Source organism: Lepidochelys kempii, chromosome 9 (genome assembly GCF_965140285.1).
Source record: "Lepidochelys kempii isolate rLepKem1 chromosome 9, rLepKem1.hap1, whole genome shotgun sequence".
NCBI classification, from domain to species: Eukaryota; Metazoa; Chordata; order Testudines; family Cheloniidae; genus Lepidochelys; species Lepidochelys kempii.
The window spans coordinates 78993587-79020394 of record NC_136388.1 but is presented as its reverse complement, the minus strand read 5'-3'; the positions used below and the strand labels follow the sequence as shown (position 1 = coordinate 79020394).

At 43.0% G+C, this 26808-nt stretch overlaps 1 protein-coding gene across 6 annotated transcripts in view; it reads right to left on the bottom strand.

Moving 5' to 3' along the window:
* Positions 1 to 26808, bottom strand: part of OPHN1 (oligophrenin 1) — a 123666-nt gene that overhangs the window by 27904 nt on the left and 68954 nt on the right. For all 6 annotated transcript variants that reach the window (XM_073360994.1, XM_073360996.2, XM_073360992.2 and 3 more), the window contains 9 exons: positions 22348 to 22449; positions 21468 to 21578; positions 20268 to 20372; positions 19028 to 19157; positions 13108 to 13208; positions 10406 to 10497; positions 8024 to 8102; positions 4501 to 4534; positions 1654 to 1716 (listed from right to left, as the gene is read on the bottom strand). In XM_073360994.1, coding sequence (XP_073217095.1) covers positions 1654 to 1716; positions 4501 to 4534; positions 8024 to 8102; positions 10406 to 10497; positions 13108 to 13208; positions 19028 to 19157; positions 20268 to 20372; positions 21468 to 21578; positions 22348 to 22449 — 817 coding nt within the window. The remainder of the gene's footprint in view (positions 1 to 1653; positions 1717 to 4500; positions 4535 to 8023; positions 8103 to 10405; positions 10498 to 13107; positions 13209 to 19027; positions 19158 to 20267; positions 20373 to 21467; positions 21579 to 22347; positions 22450 to 26808) is intronic.

Here is a 26808-nt window from a genome sequence, read left to right as displayed (position 1 = left end):
CACTCTTTTTAATCTCTCCTCATTTGAAGCGGTTCCTAATCATTTTTGTGGCCCTTCTCTGTGATTTTGCCAATTCTAATATATCTTTTTTGAGATGGGGTGACCAGAACTGCACACAGTATTCAAGGTGTGGGAATATCACAGATTTATACAGCGGCACTATGATATTATCTGCCATATTATCTATCCCTTTTCTAATCGTTCTAACATTGCTAGCTTTGTCGACTGCTGCTGCACATTGAGCAGATGTTTTCAGAGAACTACCCATGAGGACTCCAAGATCTCTTTCATGAGTGGCAACAGATAAATTAGACTCAATAATTTTGTATGTATAGTTGGGATTATGCTTTCCAATGTGCATTACTTTGCATTCATCAACAATGAATTTCATCTGCCATTTTGTTGCCCAGTCACTCAGTTTTGTGAGATCCTTTTGGAACTCTTTGCAGTCAGCTTTGGACTTAACTATCTTGAGTAGTTTTGTATCATCTGCAAACTTTGCCACCTCATTGCTTACCCCTTTTTCCAGATATTTATGAGTATGTTGAACAGCATCGGGACCCTGCTATTTACCTCTCAACATTTTTTTATCAGTAAACTAGTTTGCTAGAAAAGTCACAGAAAGTGACTACAGTCAAAGAAAATTCTTTTAAAGTCTGGACTAATATTTGGAAATGTGTTTACATTATTTGCACAGCTCTACTTACGCTTTTAAGGAAGTTGGTGGTTATTTAGCATGGCTGGAATTTTAAGATCAGCGTGGAAGATCTATCACAACTCTCATTCATTGTAGAGGGAGTTGTGCGGTTAAAATCCTGCAGAATGCTTTGAAAATCTCACTCCACATGGTATGTTTTTCACAAAACAAATCTGAATAATTCTTTAAGATAGTCCCCAAACTCAAAATTGCCTGAAATATTTTGTAACCTATTCACCTTTGGCCTGCTACCAAGCATGTGATATTTCAGCCCCAAAGGAAAATTTCTGAGAAATTCACAAATGAGTGAAAACAAAATGAAAGTGAGAACTCAACCTTGACTAGAGTTTGCTCCTGCAAATGTTCTAATGGGGTGTAAGGTTTCTATTGTTTTGTAGGCACATTCTTTATCCTATGACGTGAGTCTCTGATAAAAGGTTTAGAAAATATGACCTATGAGGAAAGGTTAAAAAACTAGGCATGTTTAGTCTTGAGAAAAGAAGACTGAGGAGGAACTTGATAACAGTTTTCAAGTATGTTAAGGGCTGTTACAAAAAGGACTGTGATCAATTGTTCTCCATATCTATCCAAGGTAGGACAAGAAGTAATGGGCTTAATCTGCAGCAAGAGAGATTTAGATTGGATATTAGGAAAAACTTTCTGTAAGAGTAGTTAAGCTCTGGAATAGGCTTCCAAAAGGGGGTTGTGGAATCCCATTCACTGGAGGTTTGTAAGAACAGATTGGACAAACATCTGTCACGGATGGTCCTGCCTCAGCAAAGGGGACTAACCTTGTTGACTTCTCAAGGTCTCTTCCAGCCCTACATTTCTGTGATTCTGTGATTTTTAGATCCTGTTCGCTATATATTAGCGAAATCACAGCATAATCAAATACCATTCAAGAAAGCAAATACCAAAAGAGCAAACAGTTTCCAGATGCAGTACTGAGATCTTACCTTTGGTCTCTACTGCATTGATGCATTTCCTTACAAACTTGAAGCCAACCTCATTCAACTCCACTATTTCAAACAAAGGGAAGCAAAGTTAGGTGCCAGAATGTCAACATGCAATTACTGGTGGAAAACCCAAAGAGGTGTCAAGTTACTGCAGGCATTACACCTTGCAACAAGTTTGCTACATTTTTGGGGGCTGCATTTTCAAATCCACACACAAATAAGTGCTCAGGCACAATTTAGTATGCAAACACCTTGCTGTGTGGGTGCAAGTCAGGGTCTGTGCATGCATGTAGCCTACCTGGTGCACATACATTCAGGGATTTGCATGTATACATTGTGAGGGTGCTTGTGCAAAAGCACACCCAAATTTTTAAGAATCTGGTCAGAAATTGTTCATCTCAACTTGTTCTCCTTTTTTCCCTCTTGAAATTGCTTTAACAGTCGGCTTTTGAATTTTTTAATAAAACTGTAATTTGGAGAGTTCAACCACACATGAATTTCTGCCTGGCAAGAGCTGATCTGTGGCTTCTGAAGTACAGCAAAATCTGCAGTCCAACCTCTGTCACATCAAAGGAACACATAAACTTCCACGTATTCTTTATCTACTTTGTTAGATTGCAGAAAATGACAGGATTCTACTTAGATACCATATAGGTTAAGGAGAAGGCAGGTTTTTCTCCCCACTGATTAACCAATAGGATATCACAGGGTTTTCCTTGGTGGCTTCTAAACAGCAGACAGGTGGAAAACTAGTTTGCTTTGGGCTAATCCAAACCCCATTGAAGTGAACCAGACTCTTTCCATTTACTTCAGTGGGCACTGAATCAGGGCCCTTATTTCCTTACAGGACCTAGTCCTGCAACTTTACTCACGAATTCTTCCATTGACTTCAGTAGGATTACTTGTGTAATTAAGGGTCACAGGATAAGGCCGCATACGTGTTTATGTGAGTGATCAATGGCTTCTTACACTGAAATAGCTTTCGGTCTGTGGCAAACAGATATTTTGAACTTCTCTCAAATGTTAGTGTTTACTGTTCTTTTATTAGGTAGAGGAATGGGGCTCTGCATATCACCCTTCAGATCAGAAGCAGATCAGAAGCTCTGAGGAATGGTTAGAGCTACTCAGGAAACCAAGCTTTTCTGGCAAGAAATAATAATAAAAATAAAATCTGCATTCAATTATTTTTAAAGATGCAGGCGTTTTTGAACCAAATTCCAACTACAAATTTTGGTTTTGACTCAACACTTAGAAATGAAACAAAAAATTTTGTTTCAACTTAAAATGTTTTTTCATTTTCAAAAGCGAACATCTGAAGTCAAAATGAATACTCTTGTTTCAAAATGTTCATGCAGGAAAACCAAAATATTTCCTGAGAAGCAACATTTTGATGTGAAGAAAATTGGTTTTGACAAATTTGTATTGTTCTCTGGGAAAAACTTCCACACCCAAAATTGGAATCAGCTCTAATCCTGGCACAAACTCTCTAGGGAGAACTTGGGTGAATCAATTAACTGCAGACACCCCATGCCTGCCAGCAGGTCAGTCATAAGGAACCTCCCTGCTCAGAGCATTCTTACTGGAAACTTCAGATAGACCAGCTTCCAGGTAGGGTCAAAACAAATGTTAGCAGCGATTCAGTGCCTAGATTGCAGTGAGCTGTGTAGTATAAATTGATAATATCCCTGATTCCAAATTATTAAAACATAGGGTTTATCTGACTGCATTTGTATTACAGACCTAGAAGGAATGTGCCTCAGCATTGCCCAATGATAACTGATTGGTTTGAGGTGTATGTATGAAGGAGATTCTTCAATCCTAACTGCACACTAATTAAGATAAAGCAGTTTAAGAAAGTGCTCCCCAGCTCTGAGTAACTGACTGGTCAAGTCAGCCCCCAGAGGCAGAATGCAGATTTTTCAGTACTCATGGAGGGTACCTGAGTAATAAATCCACATAGTTTTCCAGTCCAACGTTCTGAGATATTGGAGGCAGTATGGTTGTAAGGACTTGACATTACTGACTAAGTGAATATGAAATGAAGGGGGGAAAGGTAAGAGGGATAACATTTTAGCAAGATAGAGACAGCTGTCTTGAGCCGTGGGCACGTGCAGATTCAAGTTATTAAACGTGCAGCATCAGAGACAGCGCTCACAACCTAGCTCTGATAAGGAGAGATGGGAGAACCTAATGGGGTGTGGAGTTTCAAGAAACCCCTAAAACTTTTTATTCTCTTGTTTTACATTTATGACACTTTTTCATGTTTCATGGAACTCTTTTCTCCAGTTAACTGAAACCATATTTTAAGCAGAAATTTAATGTTAATGCCGTGTAGTTTTCACTAAATGGATGCCTGTGCTTTGCAAACAAATATTCTTGTTTGAAAGACATTCTTGTCTGACTTCAATTGCAACTAAGGGGATAAAATCAAAGAAGTCGCACAGCAGCCCAGAACTCAAGTTTCGGTGAGAGCCAACTAGAACTTGAACCTCAAAGATTCAGAACTCCATTCTAAATTTGGAACCTGCATTTTATTAGGTGGGTTGAAATTTAGTGCAAATTCCTCCTCTACTTAGGGAGCTAAGGGCCTTATCTTGCACGGTGCTGATCACCCTCAACTCTCACTGAGACCTGAAGATACTCATCAACTCACCAGAGCAGACCCAAGAGATCTTTGGTCCACTTGTTCACTAAGTGGAGGGAACCAAGGAGCACGTGAGCAGGTGTGAGATACAGTCCATCCAGCATACAGCAGTGATGTGCACACTTGCAAACGAATATATTATACAACAACAATACAAATCAGATCTTTAATATTTCAGAAGAACAGAACCATGAATTACTCACTTTCTTCCTGTTTTGTGATGGGACTGTGGTAGATCTAAAGAAGAGAGAGAAACAAAAGCAAAACCAGGCACGAGTTGAGAATTACTGTCCAAGGAGGATACAGCCAGGGAAAACACACCAGGGAAAGCAAGTCACAGACATATAGTATTGTTTAATACTTTGCTCTCAAGAACAAAGTACTAAACAATATACAACCCTATATTCAAGAAAGGTGTAGTAGGCATCCATTAGTTTCACTGGGGTACCTGTTTCTCTTGGACACACCCTCCTACACTAAACACAAAGATCCTTTGTTTGTCGCTTGGTAAAAATTAGGTCTGGAAGCTATGCAGCTAGGCACAACTATATTTACACAGAATATCAATAAATTGCTTTCTTCACCATTATAGTAATCACATGATGTATATACTTTAATAACAATACCATGCACTTCTGTAGCACCTTCCCTCACAGAAGATCAAAACCCCCTTATGTACAATAACAAATTACACTGCAGTGGTTGAATACTGGACATTGCTTGAATTCTGAACAGCTGTCCAGTATGACCAAGGTCATACTCCTTATTATTCAATATTTGCATGTATTCACACAAATTGCTTTCTCTTTGTCCACAGGAAGGGTAAAGGAATCACTATTCTTCACATGGACACCCTGTGACTAGGTGTACGGGGCCCTTTGAGGCCTCGTAGTCCTACCATACCCCACCCCAGAAAAGGGGCAGTAAGGGTGGGTCCTGCAGGGCTGCCTAAAAAGGCTGCAGGGAAGCAGCCAATCAGAGCTCAACAGGCTCAGATAAAAGGAGCTGCAGGGCCTAAGCAGATCGGTTCCTGGTGGGGACCAGAGGAGCAAGGAGGGTGTTCTTTGCTGGAGTTCAAGGGAGACCCAGAAAATGGGTTCTGTTGACACTGATATTCCATGAGGAAGAACTTCAGCCCTGAGGTAAGGGTAAAGAGGAAGGGGCTACATGGGAAGTGACCCAGAAAAAGGCAGCAGCAACTATTACAGGAAGCAGCATGTGGCTGCTATTTATAGGGACCCTGGGCGGGATTTGAAGTAATGGGTTGGCCTGGGTCCCCCCACCAGCCACTGGCAGAGTGGCCTAAGCCCCAAGGAGGGGATAAGACTTGTTTAGAGGACCAAGTGAAGGGCAGGACTTAAAGAGTCTCCAGGGAGAAAGCCCTGGGGGCTCTACTCTAGACCAAAGCAGCCAGGGACTTAAAACCTAGCCCAGAAGGGGTTGAGGACTGAGCCCAGAGACAGGGCTAAAGAGATTGTCAAAGGCACAGGGACAGGCCCTCTTGGACCTTTTGCCCCGGAAGGGGTTTGTTTGTTCACAGGTTGACAGCATGAGCCTTGACTGGAGGGCTGAGACACTGAAGACCTGCCTGATAAGGGCAACAGCCGACGGGGCACCACGCAAAGAGAGCGTGCAGATTCACACCAATCTGACAGGGGGTGCTCACGAGAGGTGTGTGCACACAATCACACACCCGTATTCACACAGGAAACACAAGCTTTTGCTGCTTACTACCTGTTTCACATTACTTATTATTTGTTATTCTCCTATTTCAGAAAATTTCAGTCAGCCCATCATGTAGTACAGTGGTTCTCAACCAGGGGTACGCAGAGATCTCTCAGGGGATACATCAACTCATCTAGATATTTGCCTAGTTTTACAACAGGCTACATAAAAAGCATGAGCGAAGTCAGTACTAAAATTTCATACAGACAATAACTTGTTCATACTGCTCTATATACTGTACACTGAAATGTAAGTACAATGTTTATATTCCAATTTATTTATTTTATAATTGTATAGTACAAATGAGAAAGTGAGCAATTTTTCAGTAATAGTGTGCTGTGACACTTTTGTATTTTTATGTCTGATTGTGTGAGCAAGTAGTTTTTAAGTGAGGTGAAATTTGGGGTGCGCAAGACAAATCGGACTCCTGAAAGGGGTACAGTAGTCTGGAAAGGATGAGAACCATTGATGTGGTAGACCAATATCATGTGACATAGGCGATCAACCACACAGCACAAACAACTGATAAGAATAGTTTGCAAATAAACAATTGTGTAGATTAAAACTTGTTCATATGAATTATTTTGGGAATAACAACTAAATTCACAAAAATTGGGATTGGTTCATGAGTGATATATGATCCAGAAAAATGTATAAATTCAGAGGATAATTAAAGAACAATTAATTAATCAACCACCTATAGAATTAGGCCTCACAACCTTGCTGGGGGGCAAGTGGGGTGCTATCATCCCATAGTTTAGAGATGAAAAACAGAAGCACAAAGAAGTAAAATGATTTGCCCAAACAGTTAATGGCAGAGTCAGGAAGAACCACTTTCTTTCGACTTCCAGTCTGGTGCTTTAACAATAAGACTAGCCATTTTTTTCAGAAGGATGGAAAGAGGCAATGGGCATTTAGAACAGTGCAGGTCTGGGACTCTGGATTATTTTTTAACAAAGCCCTTGATATAACCAGAGAGGCTCCTGAATTTGCCAGGACAAAGTTCTAATTATTACTGCTAGTTTGTCATTCTTTTGGTTACGTATTTCCACAGCCTATGCAATTCAGTGTGTGGGATCCAGACAAATGCCATTACAGGCATTTCACATTAAACGCCCACATGCATCACTTCTTTACAGCAGTGAGCAGGTTCTGTAAGGGGCACCTAGCAGCCCATCTGATATGCTCCAATCTCCACACAATCAGCCCCATCAATACAGCTCTGAGTTACTCTGTCCAACACCAGGTCTCTGAGCACAGAGTTAGGTGCCAGTCTTTTTACAGAGATATTGGATAACTCCAGGCTGCTTAGGGAAAAGGAGCAGTCAATGGGCATGGAGAAATGGCAAGAAATGTATTTTGCTATATTGCACATAGCATTCTTTGTTTACAGGCAATTCTGTCTAACAGAAACGTTTATGCTGGGCTTGGATTAAAGTAAGGAAATCAATGAAGGAACACAGAAAGTATAAGAAAATCTCTGGTGTGTGTGTGTCTCTCTCTCTCACACACACACACTTGCCACAACTTCAGCCAAGAGACTTACAAGCAGGTATATTATGCAGGCAAAACCAAAATTACTTCATACAGACCTGAAAGCTATTTGTTTGAGCAACAGAAATACTGGAAGACTCAGCTCTAGTTCCCCATGCCTGCAAGTCACATTTTTATGGGGTCCAACTGATGCCAATATAAACAGCAGAACTGAAACATCAAATATCAAAGGATACAAGTGGACAGGGCAATATGGTAACAGTCCCTGGAATGACCCTCTGAAATCTATTTGTACATACCTACTTGCTAAACTGATACCTCTGTTATGGACCACACAATAATAGTGGTGTTGATCATTACATACCCAATCTCATGAGAACACCCGAAAAGGTGAGCTCTCCAAAACCGACCTATCAATACACTCTTCATCTGTGTGAAATTACACCACTAAAGGACACTGCTAAAAAGCAGATCTATAAATCAGACAACAATTCTTTGAATACTCACTGGCTCCTTTCCATCCATGGCCTCCATCCATAGCCGTCTATTAGCTTCTGAAAGTGCTTGCAATGTGATAGTCCCGGCCCTGTGCAGAGAATTAAAGTAAAGGATTTTTTTAAGGACACAAAGGAATTTCATCCAAAATTTACAGAGTTTTATGTTTCTGGAGACCATTTAAAGACTCAGCAAGAGTGAGTGCAGGTGGCACTTTAAGGAAGGCAGTACACACGCATCATTCCAATTATCTATTTATGGATAGTATTTCTAAAGCTTATGTCTATCATAAAAAATGGAAGTTATACACATACTGATCACATTGGCAAAACAGGTCCCTAAATCATCTAATTCACACTATGTCTTTGTACATTTATCTGCAGTGACTGAATCATGTTTCCTAAGGGGTCCAGACATACTCTCTCCCATCTGGTTTTCATAGCTACTAGCCTAGCACATTTTCTGATGTCTTTTCAATTGTTAACACTACAAAGTCATGTGGTTTTTGAAAAATTATTTGTCTGAGTCATGTTAACTGTTCCTCTCCCTTTCTCCAAGCACTTTAGAGAGATCCCTCTCAGCTTCAGGTGAGAAACTCCTTATTCACCACTCATTAGTACCATAATGCAGAAAAAGACACAAGTTAAATGGGCAGGGGAGAAATAGGTACTGGGGACCTCTGGTACTGTTAGTATGACTGAACATGCTATGGATACAGAGGTCCCTGTGCAGAGTTCACCCAAGAGAAAAATCCAGTGAACCAAATAGTAAAAGACTCTGGTGCATGACACAGTGGGTCAAATTCTGCCCAGCTACACCCTAGTAGCTCACTGGAGTCAATGTAACGGAGGGTAGATTTTGGTCCATGTGTTCGTATCTAATTGCCATCTTATTTGTAGATTTCTTAGGCAGAAGACAAATGATTCTAACATGGTGAGATGTTAGCTGATATATCAGGAAACAGGTTCCTAAGAAAAATCTGAGTGTGCAACTTTATTTCATGTCACGCTATACTGTCAAACACAGCATTGTACTGTACAGTCTATCCATTAACATACGGTGCTGGCTCAGTGTCCTGTGCTGGGGGAGACCTCCCCAACATCTCTCTCATCACCGTGGTAAGGAACTGGCCAGAGGTTCAAGAAGCGTGGCTGCTACAAACTGCTGAAGATATGACACAGTCACTAAGTATGTCTCTATGTTAACCCCGGCACTGTCATTAAAGCAAACTATGTATTATTATTAGTGGGCTAAACTCCTTCAGTCTTCTTCCACCTTTATGCAGGCAAGATGCCCTGCCATACCGAGTAAGGACTGAAAGGCTTGGCACATTGCTATACATTTCAAAACACTGCATAGTATTACACCCCACATTTTTCCAATATGCACAAACTACGGAAACACCAGGCTTGCCACAACCTCAGAAACTCACAATCCCTGAAATTTACTTGAGTCAGTCTCACCCTACTCATGTCACTTCTTTTCAAAGTTCAAGATAATTTGCAGTCTGCTGCTCCAAATGCCTAAATTAATAACACTCAACATTAGTGCAGGCACAAGAGAATTGATTTAGGAAAGGGAGAAATAAATCTGAATTTTGGAATTAAGTGGGAATGTCCAAGGCTGAAAGAGTGACAAATGTTTGCCTTTTGTTTTATATTTTTGAGCAGGATGTCCTTCCCTGCTAAAATAGGATCTGATAAAGTAATCTGCAGTTTAGCGTTTTCTCCTTTGTTGTGGCTTAAGTACATACCAAGGCTTCCACAGCACATGTGTGAAATCCCAGCATTCATTCGTCTATGGCCTGATTCTGCTCCCATGGAAACGAATTAGCACTCCCAGAGTGTTCAGTGGGAACAGGATCAGACTCCCAGTGAGTAAAGTGAAAAATAACCCATGGAGAGAATCTCCAGCTGTATGACTGGCAATATATATATTGGGGGGAAAGATACATGGAAAAATACGAGGACCTGATGCTGGTTGAAGACAATGGGAATTCAGGGTCCTCAAGTTCTCACAGAAGGTGCTCATCCTTTCACCCTATTAGAAGGCCCCATAAAAAGCCCACTGAATTTAACAGAAAGATGTCCATTGATTTCAGTGGACTTCAGATCAGGCATGAAGATTGTAGCAAGGAAGAAGAACAGGAGTACTTGTGGCACCTTATAGACTAACATCACTCCTGCTCTTTTTGCGGATACAGACTAACACGGCTGCTACTCTGAAACCTGTAGCAAGGAAGGACAGCACTGCCCCCTGGTGCATAATCTTCCTGCCCATACAAAACAGATTTTAGGATATTCAGAACAAACACACCCTCACCAAACGCCAAGAAAGTGGCAAATTATTTTCAAAACTGCAATAACAGAGAAAGTAGCAGTCACTCTGGCTCACCTTTCATTCGTCTCAATATCAAAACAAAACCTCTTGTCTATAGAATCAGTCTTTCTCCTTACGCAGTACTTCAGTGTCAAGTCTGAGGTGCCCTAGAAAGAGAGAGACATTTAAAGCCAAGATTTTAAAAATGCATATAATTGGGGTCAGACTTCTCGGGTTCCTTGGATGGAAAGCAATGCCACACGGTCTGTTGAAACATCAGGGGTGACTGTGTAATCCCAAAGTGAGCCTTGCTAATCAGACAGCACTTGTAACATGATAGCAGATGGTCTCTCTCAACATTCCACAAATCACCAACCAAGATAGAGATCAACAGCTTCCTAAAACAGGCTTCCTTCATACAATATCAATTAATTATGGGGCTCATGGGATTACAGTGTGAATTGGTGCTAAAAATCCTAGCAACTATTCTTTCAATATGCCTTGTGACAGAAAGGTTGCTTAAAACAGACACTTTTAGAGGAGGACTGCTGTAGCCATGTTGGTCCCAGGATAGTAGAGAGACAAGGTGGATGAGGTAATATCTTCTATTGGACCAACTTCTGTTGGTGAGAGAGACAAACACAGGGCTCTTCTTCATCACCTGATTGGGGTTCATGGGTGCTACCATTACAAATTATCAAATTACTAACAACAGCAATAATGGCCCAGATAGCTTTTTGAAGCACCTTTAAAAACAATTTAAGCGAATAAAACTTCATGGGCAAATTTCACCTTCATTTACAACAGTGCAACCCTGTTGAAATCAGTTGTGTTGTAGGGGGCAGGCCTTGGCCCTAGGTTTTAATTACTAACTGGCAAAAGCAAATTGCAGCCTATTTATAGCCCCATTCTGGGGTCTTTATGACTTTACAGAAACCATGAAGTGAAGCTTCAGTAGCTTTTGCAAACCCATGAGAAGCTAGCCACTGATGCACAAACCTGGAATGAATTCTCCATCAATGGTTGGCATCTGTATTATACAGTCTGAATAAACAGTGAAAAGAACCAAAGAGATCGGCACTATTGATAACCTTCCACAGCCTTTTCCTTCTCCCTGGTTATCGCTATGTGTCTACTGTTGGTCTTTTGGTGGTTTTTTAAGAGTGCTCACTATATGGTTCCCTTTGAAGTTGTGTTGGTCTGTTATGCCAGGGGTTACCAAGGGATCCCTGAGAACACATGTTACTGACACAATGGGCTGTACAAGTTTGAAAGGGATATTAATCTGTATTAGGGTGATCAGATAGCAACTGTGAAAAAATGGGATGGGGGGGAAATAGGCACCTATATAAGAAAAAGTCCCCAAAAATGGGACTGCCCCTTTAAAAACAGGATATATGGTCACCCTACTGTATTATTGCAAGCCTCTTCGTGCTTTAACGTTATTTTGCCACATATTTTTACGTGGGGTATGTCAACAGTTCCATCTAGTCAATGTGTTTGGATGACTTCACTCTCCTAGAGGTTTCCAGAAAAGGTTTTATTTTATTGTTGCAACAGGCAATCAGTTGCCAAAGAGCAGGAATTATGGAGTCTTAAATTGGAGATTTCATGCTATGATTTGAAGTCTCCATGGGCTGCAACCCCATGCAAAGATGAGGATGGATAGGAGCTGTATTGCAGAAGAATTCCATAGATTTTCTTGGACTCATTGGCTGCATTTTGACCAGCCATTGTCTATCCAGCCTTGCATCCTACACCCTCTATTTCACAGTGAGCAACAGTAGAAGGCTGACAGACAGCAGCTGAAGCACCTACTGAAAAATCTGTGAGAAGGATGAAAAAAGATCCCCAAATTGTTGTTTTATAACATGGTGTAAAGATGCTAAACCCCAACTTCTGACTGCTCCCAATCACTGTACCTCTTCAATTTACTTAGCAACTAATTCCTGAAGAGAGGAATCCATAACCCTGAACCAAAGGGTCCTTTAACTGGAGCAGAGAGGGGGGCATTATGGAGCCATTCAAATAACCTTGCTAATTCAAGTACTGTAAACAATCGTCAGAGGCATCAGTGCAAGTCAGGTTGTCTCTTCAAAAGAAAGTGCCATGTGTTCACAACTGGTTTGCCAGAGAAAACATGCAAGCCAGCCTGTGCCGCAGACCCTGAGGAATTCTAGATATGACGCACACACTGCCCAAATTCGCAGGTGAGGAACAAAGTGGCTTAAGTCCTATGACTGATCAACATGTAAATTACACATAGAAGGGAATAGCTAAGAGAGTGTGTAGGAAGGCGAGCAATGAATGAGAAAGGCTTGAGACCGGAGCGTCAGCTCCCTTCTTGATGGGCAGATGTAGTGGCACTGATGCTGATGATCTCAGCAGAGGAGCCATGTCCAATCCAGGCCATGGAAAGTGAACTACTTTTCCCTAGCAGGGGTGCTTCCTGCAGATCAGCAGTGCTCAAGGAATTGTGTGTGTGTGGCTGGGGAAAGCTTTCCTTGTATGTCCATGATATATCTGTTCTGGGACTACAAAGAGGCCTTCCGTCTCCAGAGGTGTCAATCCAGTACTTAAATTAACGACCAATACTTTTTATGAACTGGAATTGTGTACATCACTGCTTCGTACAACCGGGATGGAATGTACCTGCTATATAGATATTTATACTTGTACTTCCTCACAGAAGAAACACGTCAGAATAGAAGGAAATGAGGCAGAACCTGCTGACTGTCAATGTTTGCAGAGATATCTCCTATAAGGAATCAACTCACTTGCTTAGCTCCAGGCTTCTGCTCCATGGGAGTCATCCTTAGCATCTTTGATTCCTTCTCATACTGGCAATAATATTTCATCCAAGATATGCCCAGTGCCCCTACAAAAACACAAAGATAGTCAAGAGTCAATAGAGAGCATGCATTAGTTTGACTGTCAACTCTCTGGGGCACGAACTATGTTTTCCTGTGTGTTTATACAGCATCCGGCACAAGTGCATCATTGTATCCTGCAGCCTGATATAGTGATACCCTTGACCACGGTTATTACTCTTTATTATTTATATTGAGGTAGGCCTGTGAGCCCCAATCAGGATCAGAGCCCTGTTGTCAGGGCTGGCCTTACCATGAGGCAAACTGAGGCGGCCGACTCAGGTGCCAGACTGTGGGGGGGAGGAGGGGTGCCACTAGGATCCAGAGTGTAGAAAATTGTGTTTGCTGCTGGTGTATATGTATTCTCTCTGCTCTAGATGCACAGAGATGGTGGAGTGCTGTGCTGGACTAAGGGGGGCACAAGAGACATAACAGGCAGGCAGAAGAAAAGGTGAGAGGGAATAACAGAAAGCAGCAGGAGCTGCAGGGAGAGAGAGGAGGAGGAGCCTCTTATGTACCTGTTTAGCACCCCCAGGAGCCTGGATGATTAACACCAGCTTCTCAGGGAGCTTCCTGTTTTCTGCTGCTTCCCTGAACACACTTGAGGAGAACAGGCAGTCAACTGAAGTAGCAGGAGCCAGTTAGGCCCTTAAGATGCTGAGATCTTCCCTCATTCAGGCCTGTTACCAGCCTGCTTATTTGTCCCCTTCAATTGAGTGTTGAGAGCCACTATAGCTGGCACAGAACAGCAGTCATGAGTGAAAGAAGAAAACGCCCCTCTGGGCAGCATTCAGAAAAAGAAAGAACGCAAAGGAAGCTTTTCTATCTAAGCAGGAAGGAGCGCTCCCGAGATACATAGACACAAATGTTCACGGTGAGCCTTCCGACCCCAGTGAGGATGTGAGTGGTGAGGAGATGCCTGATCTTCCAGTTAGTCAGAGTGCAGGTGACCTGGCAGCTACTGCAGCATCCATATCTCATCTCAAATGGATGTAACCATGCACATTCCTGAAGAAAAGTGTAGATCAGAGAAGAGTGTGGGTGGAGGCGCAAGAAACAGCTGCTGCTGAGTTTAGTTCCTTAAGTATAGATGATCCAGGGCTGTGGACCCACTTGAGCAGTAGCCTGAGGGACTTCCTTGTACTGCATGGGCCACAGCAAGTGAAAAACTTCTTGTTTCCCAAAGACAATGAAAATAGAAGTTTCCATCCAATACATTACTGGTGTGAAATCCCCAATGGTGACAAAGTGGAGAGGCCATGGCTTATGTACTCAAAACCCCAGAATGCTGCATACTGTTTTTGTTGCAAACTCTTCCAGTCTAATGTTCCAGCCACATTGGGTTCTACAGGAACAAAGGACTGGAAAAATCTGGCTAGAAATCTGGCATGCCATGAGAAGGCAGCAAATCACCAGAGAGCATTCCATAGGTGGAAAGAGCGTGAGATGAGACTAAGGTTAAAGGCCACCATAGACGATCAGCATCAAGAGAAGATTGCATCAGAGTCTCTTTCCTGGCAAAATGTTCTGAAAAGGCTCATTGCCATTGTGAGAATGCTTGCTATCCAAAACCTAGCACTGTGTGGCATTTCAGATCAGCTGTATGTGCCAAACAATGGACACTTCCTTAAGATTGTAGAGCTGATGGCTGAGTTTGATGCTGTACTCCAGGAGCCTCTAAGAAGAGTCACCACCCAAGAAATATACACACACCACTATCTTGGAAAAACAATTCAAAATGAGATCATACAGTTACTGACAACAAAAGTCAAACAGAAGATTGTGGCAGATCTGAAGTCAGCAAGATATTACTCTGTTATTCTGGACTGTACACCTGACATTAGCCATATGGAACAAATGACTTTAATGGTGCGTTTTATAACAACAACAGAACCTGGTGAAAATGTCCCTGCAATGGTGACTGTCAGAGAGCATTTTCTAGAATGTATGGACATTGATGATACTACAGGAGCTGGTATGACAAATGTGCTTCTTAAAAAGCTGGAAGATACGGGAATTGCAATAGCTGACATGAGAGGTCAGGGCTACGATAATGGTGCCAACATGAGAGGAAAGAACAGAGGAGTGCAGACACGGATCCGAGAGTTAAACCCTCGAGCTTTTTTTGTCCCGTGCAGTTCTCATTCATTGAACTTGGTGGTCAGTGATGCAGCATCAGCTTCTAGTGAGGCTGCTGAATTTTTAAATGTAATTCAAAGCATCTATGTATTTTTCTCTGCATCAACTCATCGATGCAAATTTTGAAACAACATCTGGGAACATCCTCTCTGACACTGAAACCACTGAGTGCACACAATGGGAAAGTCGAGTGGAGGTGATAAAGCCTATCAAACACCAAACTGGGAAGACAGATGATGCCATAGTTGCCATTAGAGAGGATAATATATGACAACAACTGTTCATGGGAGAACAGTGGCAGAGGGAAATGGAATCACCAGAAACATACATAACTTCAAATTTCTGTGTGGCTTAGTGTTGTGGCATGACATACTGTTTGAAATAAATGTTGTAAGCAAGAGACTCCAAGATGTTGACCTTGATATATCTGGAACAATGGAACAACTGGACAAAGTAAAGTCATACCCACAGCCTTACCGGTCAGATGAGGGATTTCAAAATGTTCTGAAGAGTCCACAGAAGTTGGCAGAGGAACTTCACACTGAAGCCATTTTCCTACCCATTCAAGAATACAAGAGTCACCGAAGAAGAAGACATTTTGATTACGAGGCACGGGATAATCCCATAAGAGACCCCAAACAATTCAAAGTTGAACTCTTTAACCAGGTGCTCGATGGTGCAATACAGTCAGTTGAAGAACATTTCATGCAGCTCAAGGAACACAGCAGTATATTTGGGATGTTGTATGATATTCCAAAACTTCTCACTATACCTGAAGAAGACCTACACCAGCAATGCAGGGCACTAGAGACAGTGTTGACACATGATGACATGCGCAATATTGATGCGAGTGATTTAGGTGATGAACTGAAAGCCCTTTCAAGATACATTTCAGCAGGATCAACTCCAAAGGCTGTTCTGGAATATTTGTGCACAAATAAGATGACCACCCTCTTTCCAAATGCTTTTGTTGCTCTGCGCATACTTCTAACACTTCCTGTAACAGTTGTCAATGGAGAACGTAGCTTCTCCAAGCTGAAGTTAATAAAAACACATCTACGCTCCACAATGACACAGGAGAGGCTGGTCAGCCTTGCAACCATCTTAATAGAGCATGAGCTGGTCCAGTCTGTGGACCTTCAGCAGGAAGCAGTTCAAATCTTTGCAACCAAGAAGGCACGGAAAGCACCACTTTGATTATTCAAACAGATTACAATGCCAGTGTTTACTATGCAGACAAGAAAAGTTACATTTGCTGTTCAGGCATTTGAAAGTTAAGTGTTACTTAAAATTTTTGAACAAGGCATTTTAAGTTGTTAGTTCTCCTTTATTGGGGATGGTAGCAGAGTAGTACCATAAGGGGGGTAAAACAGAAAGAAGGAAGAATTGAGACCTTTCAAAGTTTTGGCCCAAGCAAGGGGGAATGGGGGCGTCATTTGAGCTCCCCACCTCAGATGCCAAAAGGTTGTGGGCCGGCCCTGGCTGTTGTGCTAGGGGCTGTTCAGACACAGAGGAAAACATGGAGCTCTATTTGCAGCATTGCCAGTGACAGAAGCAGCACTAACAAGGGAGGAAAGTAGAGGTAAAAGTTAGCACCAGCCTCCTCAGAAGGAAAAGCTGATGAAAGGGCATTTGTGTGACTCTGACATGGCAAACCAAACAGGACTGGTAAATCTAGGCCAAGAAGTACCCAGGCAACATCCCGGGGGGTGGGAGGTGAGCTGGGGGTAGGGGTGGGGGAGGTATATGTTTATTTGTTTTTAAATGGACACTACTGTTTTTTCCTGACAACTTTTTGATGACAGAATAAAGACAAGAGCACATTAAAATATCCTCTTCCATCAACATTTATGTTACCCTGCAATTTATTTTCCACTCTTCTTCCATTGTCTTAATTGAACCATTCTGTTCCTGACGTGCCTCAACCTTTTTTCCCACAAAAGAACCAACTGAACTATTTCAAACATCTTGTTTTTTCTTTAACCAATTCATAGGAAACAAATTTAAAGGCAATAAATATAGTTTATATAGTTTATTATCATGCAGGAATGTATAACATTTCCTTGTGGTCTAAAATGACTGTGTATGCGTATGTGTGGTTTCTTTATACACAAGACTAGTTGATAGTCTTCTATGAGCAGCCAATATTTGCCCTGTTTACATAAATATATCAAATGGGCCATTTACCGAATGGGCAGCCTGCATAGTGGCTTCCCTTGTAGGAATCTGACCTGAGATTGCAGAGTTGTCAATGTTTGTGCTTATATAACTAATCCACTGCCACATGCACATACAGACACAGTGATTATCAGCAGGGGATTGAACCCCAGCCTTCAACACTGGCCCCTGTCAACTACTAGAGGGCAGTAAGTAATAGGCTTTTATCCTAGCAACTAGAGACCAGATCACATGCAATAGGTTGGAGTATTACAGCTCGTGCAACAAGTGGAGTCACTGTATGAACTGTCCGGAAGAAAGGCATGTGAGATGGAAGTGGCCAGAAAAATTTGACACTCGCCTTATAAATATTGGTGCATTACTTACATACTTGCAGGTTGTGAATATGAACATCTATAAGAACAAAGGAACAGACGGTGCTTTGGCCAACATGCTACATGTAACAGCTCTTCTGCCTTTCAGAGTACAAGAACTACTGTGTTTCAGACACATAAAGTGCCATGTTTCCACTGGAGCAGAGGCTAAATAACAGCTTATCTGTCTCAGTTATGTCTGGAACTGATTTGTCATTCTCTTTCTCACAACCCCAAAAAGATACACCTAGGCCTTTTCATCTGTATGCCTGCCCTCGACATCTGCTCTTGCAACCCTTTTAATATATCAGATTATTTATTTGGACAAGTCCAAATACTAACACTCACTCAAACCCCTGACACTGCCAAAAGTGGGGTGAAAGAATATCGGGAGGGAATGGGAGGGATTCAACACCCACAGTGTCTCTATCAAATCAAACATCAGGAACCTGATACGGGCTTTCTCTACAATATATAATTTACAGCCTCAACTGAACTATTATTGCACATAGTATAATCTTGATAAAAAAGGAAAGAATAGCCTAGATTTGGACTCCAGCACTTCAGACTCAAGCTTTAGACTCCAGGGACGGGATGAAGCAGCAAGTTAGAGACAGGGAGTGGTACTGCAGCCACTCTGTAGCTCACACTGAGATAGATGGGCACTGGAACCTTTCTTATTAAGCAAGAGAATATTGGTCAGGAGACCAAGTCTATTCTGGAAAAGAATGGCTAAATCTCAATCCTCCAAGCCTCAGTCTCCCCATCTGTAAAATGGATTATTAAATCTTACCCAGACAGTCACCAGAGAAAAGGCAATTAGTATCTTGCATACATGTCTCAGCCAAAAGATGGCATCTGTATCAGGGCCTGCCACACCCACACCAAGACTGCACCTGCATTTACAGCTAGCTCTGGCTCACGATCAGGTATGTAAGACAGTAGGTACAAGGTGGATGGGAGATATGAACCCACTTGCTTCTGGCTCAGTGGCTAGCACACCCATACAAACATCCCCATGGCTATAATAGCTATACAGACTCCTGGCTGCAAGCTGAATGAAGCTTAGAGTTGGACGCATAACTAGGCAAGCTGTACAACCTACGGCTGGACCCTACACTTGTTTAACGTATACAGATGTGCACACAGGCCATTACATTTCTCCTGAGTGTACAGATAACCCTCTATGGTTGGCTTCCCGGGTAGCTTGCAAGTCAGGGGAGCTTCTTTCATCCTTTTCTTCAGGTCTTCCAACTCCTCTCGCGTGCTGGAAAAGTGATTCCTCGTCTGGTGAGAGAACAAAAGAATGATGCTTGAACATGGGCAAACAAATCTGATAGCTGGCCCCCACGTTTCCAATGGGCACTCACAAATGCACTGTCAGCATGCACAAAATGCCACACGCCCACTTTTGTGGGAATGATCAGTGGCAGATTGAAAAGATGGCATCAAAAAACCCCAAGTCCTGAAGCTAGCAGAAAAGCTGGCCCATAACGGTCAGTGGACAGACAGGGTTGAACATCATATGCATGGAGCTGGGGACACGGTGGCTGAGGAACAAAATGTGTTACGATGGAGGGTAGCTTTTTGTTCTTTAATAATGAAGAGATTACAGCAGAACATTTTAACGCCAGAAGGATGAGGCACCTGAATGAGTTATCATTACAGAGTACACATAGTTTGCAACAAACACATTAACTTGGGCACTGGCTCAAGCCCTATGATAAGAATAATCATGCACATAAAGAATGTTTGCAAAGTTTTCACTTGCATTTCTACCATTTTGTTCATACAGAATCATGTCACCTCTCCAAATAAAATAAAAATCAATTATTTTTAACTCATGTACAGCAATTCAAAAGGATTTAGCAGCACACTGGGTTTGGCACAACCTTACAGCTCTTGTTCCTGAGGCTATGAATGTTGGCCATGTAAGGGTACTAATCTTTTTACAGTTAATTAACCATTGTCACAGCTTACAAGGGCTGTGGTGGATTCTCCATCACATGAAATCTTTAAAGTTAGGATTGGATGCCTTCTAAAAAGCATACCCTACCACAACTACAAGTCAGTGGGTTTGATACAGAAATTACTGAGTGAAATTCTATGGACTGTGTTATGCAGATGGTCAGAGTACATGATCACAGGAGTCCCTTCTGGCCTTAAATCTATGAAATATGCTGTAGTAGCACCTGTAGGCTATTCTTTCTAGGAAGAAAGGAATTTATGGACAGAAGGCATTTTTATGAAGGAAAGAGCATTTTTGTGCCCCTCCCAGAAAGCAAACAAGGGTTGTCCACCCTGCATGGGAAAGGTTTTTATGCCAGAGGTATTTAGATGCATGACAGGACAGAGAGCATGATATGAGAGTGTGTGTGCAGCTGGACAGGAACTTACATTCTGCAGGCTGAGCTGAAGCTGCTGTTTATAAGGGAGGAAGTCCTGCGTGAGTTCAACTGTCAGGTTGTTGTATGTAAAGAGGCTGTGAAGAAAGGCCAACACCTGCGCAGGAAAGAAAGATGATGGATTAGCCTTTGCGTCAAAGACAATAGTATAAAGTCAGGCAAAAGGTGGACAGAGAACAGTTTTAATTAAATCAAACCTGTTGTGATCTTTACAGTCGAACAGAATTAATAACAGCCATAAAATAAAATATGGAGTCAGGTGAGAGGAACCCAATGCAGATTGGATTTGTACCCAGTGCTCTGACAGTGAAAGTATTCACAATTGCTCAAGTAATGATTTTTTTAAAAAGTGTAATCTATACATATGCCTCATAGTGTCAACTGATCATACTATGCTCAAATCGTTCAGACATGGGCCAGATCCACAAATCCTACCCAGTTATGCTGTAAGCAGGACTGCAAAAAGAGGGGCATTGGTGGTGTTACACACTTTCATTCTCCCACAATCCTGGGAGCAGATGGAGATGTAGTTCACTGGCCACAACAGCCTCCAGAGCCATGAGAAGTCTGTGCCACCACAAATGACAGCTATGATCCTTTGGATGAGTATTGCCTGTCGCAGTAAAACACTACCAGAAATCAAAGATTTCATTGGAAGAACAATGAAAAACTTAAGGATAGAATACACCAAGAGCCCCTCCTTATGTACACTTACCCGAGGAGGTCCTGCTCCAGGGTACAGTTATTCATTCAACCAGCATAATGAGCTGTGATCCACAGGCTCCCTGTTAAAGTGCTGAGCCTGCACCAGACAGGCCTGTACCACAGCAGGCAGCTGGGCCAGGAGGCATCTCTCCCTTTAGTGTCACTCTTCAACCTTCAAGGGCTACTACATCTCACCACACGCAAGGTGAATGGGACAAGCCTTAGCAAAATCTGTAGCAATGTGCTCGTTAGGCACATTTCACTTTTAGAGATAAAAGAAGACCTCACTATTCTTTATCTTCATGAAGCAGCAGCAGAGGTAGTGAAACAAAGATCGCGAATGCTGTACGTTTGGCTTTGCCTCATCATAGGGGCCTACATGGAATCGTTAGTAGGACAGGATCCAATTTGACATTTCCCACCCTTCCTTGCTCACCTGGGCAAGTCAATAAATGTGAGAGTGGGATGATAAAAAGGAGGCACTCACCGGCTCCACAATACTGAACTTCTTGCTCTCCTGCACTTCCTGGATCTGGTACACATACTCCAGGGATGACTCAAAGAAATTGTGTCTCTCTTTATTAACCTGCAAGTCAGCCTGCGTGAGAGAGGGTGGGAAAAAATCGCATAAAAGAATAATAATTCTTTAGTGGTGTCTGTATATTTCCCTGCAAGTGATAGCTATTACTTCTCAAGCCACAAAAGAAGCGAACCCAGGTTTTGAATGCTCTATGGGGACCATATCTGACTGGAACATTGGTCACATTTCCCATTACAATGTCTCTTAGCTGCATCCCATACGCTCATATGAATTCAGAACTTAGTGCCACTCTGCAAGGAATAAGTCTTTTTTTTAAAGTGCATTAGTTTTTGTGAAAGGTGCCAGACTGAGACACCTGCAAACGGCAATTCCCTATCTAACCACAGAACCAGTACAGCAAAGGCACAGAGAATGCAATTGTAAGAGTGTCCCTGCCTCACACACCCATGGAGGATTGACACCAGGACTTCTGGGTCTAAAAGCAGGGTCTCTTCGGCTTGAGCTCAAGGACCAAGTTTGTTAGCTGAGGTGGCAGCAGACTCAAATCTAGGTAGTAGAGGGCCAGAGAGACATCTGTGTAAGCATAGATTACACCAGCTTCCCTAGACTGCCTTGTCAATGTGCTTCAAACTTGATGTGAAATGACTACCCCCTGAGTTAGAGACAAGCTCAGTCTGGATGGACCATTCCCATCAAAAGGAACTTTACATAGATTTAATCTGTCATTATTGAAAGAGATGTGCGTTGGCCAGGAGTCCAATGTACCTGCTATTACTTCTTCTCGACTCCAAGAAACAGAAACTTTTAAGGAAAATTTCACACTTGCCTCCTGTAACTGGGACTCTTTCTTCTTAGACGATAAATGCAAATGGCGATCCAGCATGGAATAAAACTTCTCACCGTCCTTCTCAAACTTTTTCTTTCTTTCCTAGAGATTGAAGAGTTGACACAGAACTGGATAGTCAGAGTTAGTTTGGCCTCTTCAGGTAGGAACAATGCAACAGTGTCAAAATTCATTCTACAATATAATACTACCATGAAGAAAAATGATGGGCCCATCAAAGTCGGGGGCCACCTCATATTTTCCATGTCTGTTTCTTCTTTCTCCAGCCAGTTCCATACACTGCTCTCAAATACACACAGTGACAGCTCGGGCATACTTCACAGTACAGACACATTCAATATTTTCTATTATCATCAACACAGCATAAGGCAGCCCGGCTGGAGAGGTTTCTTTCAACAAGCTTTCAACATGTCGACTTCTTTGCTTTTAACTGAACTTGAAACTTACTAACGAGAGAAAACAAATACACCTTGTTTGCTGATATTTTACTCAACTCAGATCAAACAAAAACTGGCTAAATGCTTTAATACCAAAGACACACCCACCCAAGACAATTAAAGATCTATTAGGATTTCAGTGTTTTCCAGGTTTTGAAGCTTTTTGTAAGTATTTGCCTTCTAAGCTGTACCAGAGCTGAAGCAAAAGATTAAATAAAGTTTTGAAAGGGCTAACACATGGCTTCTTATCGATCGCTATTATATATTTAAAACACACACACATTGGTCAGGGAGAAAGAAAGAAAGAAAGAAAGAAACCTTGACGGTGCATGAACTTAACAAAGCAACTAATGATTTGACTGGTGCCACCATAGGAAAAAGATCCAGATGAGGCCAGAAAAGAGACACTGTTATCAGGAGGGTGAATGCAGCAACACTCAGAGAGAAGTTCAGCTGAGAAGCTCTGCCCCCACCACACAATGGTTGTGAAATCATTGAAGAGGGTGGTTTCCCCAAGATGCTAGTCTTTTGATTGTCAAACAGGCAAACATTCAAACTCCAAACTGGAAAATGAACCATGCTGTGGCTGGTGACTCTTGGTAGACCTCATTAGTAAAAATCAAGCAAGACAGTAGCCTCAATTATAGCTCCAAGCAGACAAGAGGAGGCTTATGCATATCAAAGGACAGGGCCTCGAATGCCAAAAAACCTTCTCTCTCTCCCTGTCAAGCTGTTTGGTCTATTTGTCAATTCAGGTATTTGAAAACCTAGGCAAGTGGAAAGCAGGGCTGGAAAATCCAAAACCCAGGAGGACTTACTGATACCCCTGCACACATCCACACAAAGCCTTGCCATTCTCAATCTGCTGCTCCTGGTATGCCCAGTCCAAATGCCTGTCCCTCTACTTGTTTTAAAAAGAACATTTTACACTAGGCCAAGCTTGACAAAAGAGACCATTCATATAAACAACACAACACATTGCTGGGGAGGGGTATCGGGGTTCGGGGTCTTGGCAGCGCTTACCACGGCTCCCAAGAAGTGGCCACCAGGTCTCTGCGGCTCCTAGACCAGGGGTGGGCAAACTTTTTGGCCTGAGGGCCGCATCGGGTTTCTGAAATTGTATGGAGGGCTGGTTAGGGGAGGCTGTGCCTCCCCAAACAGCCAGGCATGGCCCGGCCCCCGCCCCCTATCCGAGACCCCCTGCTTCTCGCTCCCGACTGCCCCCCCCCCGTGACCCCTGCTCCATCCACCCTTCCCACCCCGCTCTCTGTCCCTTGACCGCCCCTGGGACCTCTGCCCCATCCAAACACCCCTTCTCCCTGACCGCCCCTGGACCCACCACCCCTAACTGCCCCCTGCTGCCCCATCCAACCTCCCTCTCCTTCCTGACTGCCCCCCCAGAACCCCTGCCCCATCCAACCCCCCTGTTCCCCACCCTCTGACCGCCCCGATCCCTATCTACATCCCCGGCCCCTGACTACCCCCAGAACTCCCCTGCCCTCTATTCAACGCCCCCTGCTCCTTGCTCCCTTACCACGCTGCCTGGAGCACTGGTGGCTGGCAGCGCGGCTGCACCAGGACAGGCAGCTGCGTCATGCAGCACAGAGCACCGGGTCAGGCCATGGCTCTGCAGCTGCGCTGCCCCAGGAGCTCTCAGCCCAGAGCATTGTGCTGGTGGTGCAGTGAGCTGAGGCTGCGGGGGAGGGGGAACAGTAAGGGAGGGGCCATGGGTGAGCCTCCCAGGCCAGGACCTCAGGGGCCAGGCAGGACGGTGCCGCGGGCCAGATGTGGCCTGCGGGCCGTAGTTTGCCCACCTCTGTCCTAGACACATGGGCGTCCAGGAAGGCTGTGTGCGATGCCCTTGCACCCACAGGTGCCTCTCCCGCAGCTCCTATTGGTTGCGGTTCCTGGCCAATGGGAGCTGTGGAGCCAGCACTAGGTGCAGGGGCAGAGTGCTGAGCCTCCCTAGCTGCCCATGTGCCTACGGGCTGCAAGGATCTGGCAGCCACTTCCAGGATCCACACGGACCTGCCTTAGCCCCAGGCCCCCACTGCGCCACGGACTGGAGCCGCCAGGGTCCCTTTTCGACCGGGCGTTCTAGTCGAAAATCAGACGCCTGGCAACCCTAATCAGGCCCAGCTGCTGAGTACAAAAGCAGAAGGAGGTAAGTGATGAGAATCTGTTAGGGGAGAGACCAGGCCCAAGAGAAGGGCAAATGGTGCACTCCTGCTTGAGTCCAAGAAGGGAACAGATTTTCTTTTTAATAATCCTGGGAAGAGAAGCACATTTATGGGGACTATTATTAGATTGTTACTGAATCCTGGAAAAAGAAAGGCCATGTTGTGTTCGACAGACAGAAAGACCTGGAGTCTGTTTATTTGCTCAGATGCAGACGGTTCACATTCCTGAGGACAGACAGCCCATATCACTACAGTCTGTTACCAACCTCAGTGCCCATCTCAATCAAGCAAAAGTTAAAAATATAAATTAAACTCCCACAGCAGCTACTCTTCCTCCCACTGTAAAAGGCAGTGACTATTCAAGTCTATGTCACAGGGAGCAGAGATAGTACTGGCTGCCATTTTGAGAAAAATACTTCTGGCCCCCTACAAAGTTCCCTTTCCCACATCTTCTTCCACCACTGTTGTCAACGCAATAACTATGAGAAAATGACACCATCCTTGCGGAGGCACCAACTGTTGCAATCTTTGAGCTTGGCAACTGTGATAGGCTCTCATCTGCAAAGATATTTGAATGGACGTTTGCAGCATAGGGACCCACTGAAGCCGAAAGACCTCTATACTGTACTTCCAAATGTCACCAGTTGCAAGGTCAGGACATAATAATTTGCAGTCAGCAAATTCATGTCTCAAAATAAAGAAAAGCTCAATCGTCAAGTCTAGTGGATGACAGCAAGAGGAAAAACTAGTTACAGTGAGATCTGAATAGAAAAGCACTTCTGCTGAAGAACTGGTACAAGATACTGGCAAAACAAAAGCAAAACCCTGCTGCTAAAACCCAATCCAAAACCACACAGACTAAAGGGGTGTTAATCTCAATTATTATTTAAACAAACACGCTCCCAAACCATCCATTCATACCCTGAGGCACCACACCAACAAAGCTAGGAGCCTAAGTGGTATTTTATTTTTAAAACAATGATCCACAAAAATGTGCTAGGCTTTTAAAACCATTTTTCATAGAAGTGTTTTAAAATAAAGCTACATGGAAGTCTGATTACTGCTGAACCACTGCTCTTGGATTACAGCTTCCATCCTTCCCTTCTATTTACTGTATCAGGCATTAGGGCTTGGCAAAGATATTTTGGTACATGTACAGTACAATACAAATATGAGGTCATGTACAAATTTACACTCCACATACAAGCTTTAAAGCAGTTTGGCAAATACCTTTCTCCAAAAACATGGTGCAATACTGAAAATGTGTAAAGAATGGCATGAAATATCTGTGGGACACCGTTTGTTCTAACCAGGCTAGAGAACTCCTGCCCTATTTCTAAGTGGTAATAAAAATAAATGGCTGGAAAAAAATCAATTCAACCTGTCGATTCCGGCTTGAGTTCTATGCTCAAGAGGCAGTTCCCGGAACATTCACGCCTGTCTATGCTGCCAAGAGTCATATGTTAAAAACAACAAATACTCTCTGCTCCACCCACTTGCATTGAAACTGCCACTTTAGTCAGTATTTTCCATCCATGTGAAATGGGTCACTGGGGATCTCAGAAGTATTAGTAACGGTCAGAATAAGATTTAACTATGTTTTATGCTTGAAATAAGGTAAAAAAAAAAATCACAGTCCACATAAAACAAAGGAAGGCACGCTACTGTGGTGACACTACCAGAAAGTACAGCTTAAATGCTGCCGACAGACTTCAGTCAATGGAAACTTGGAAGAGGAAGAACATGGGTTCATAAGTAAATGGAAGACGTGACAACCAAAGCAGGTCCAGTTCTGCATGACAGGATAAAATGTTCTGGAATACCAT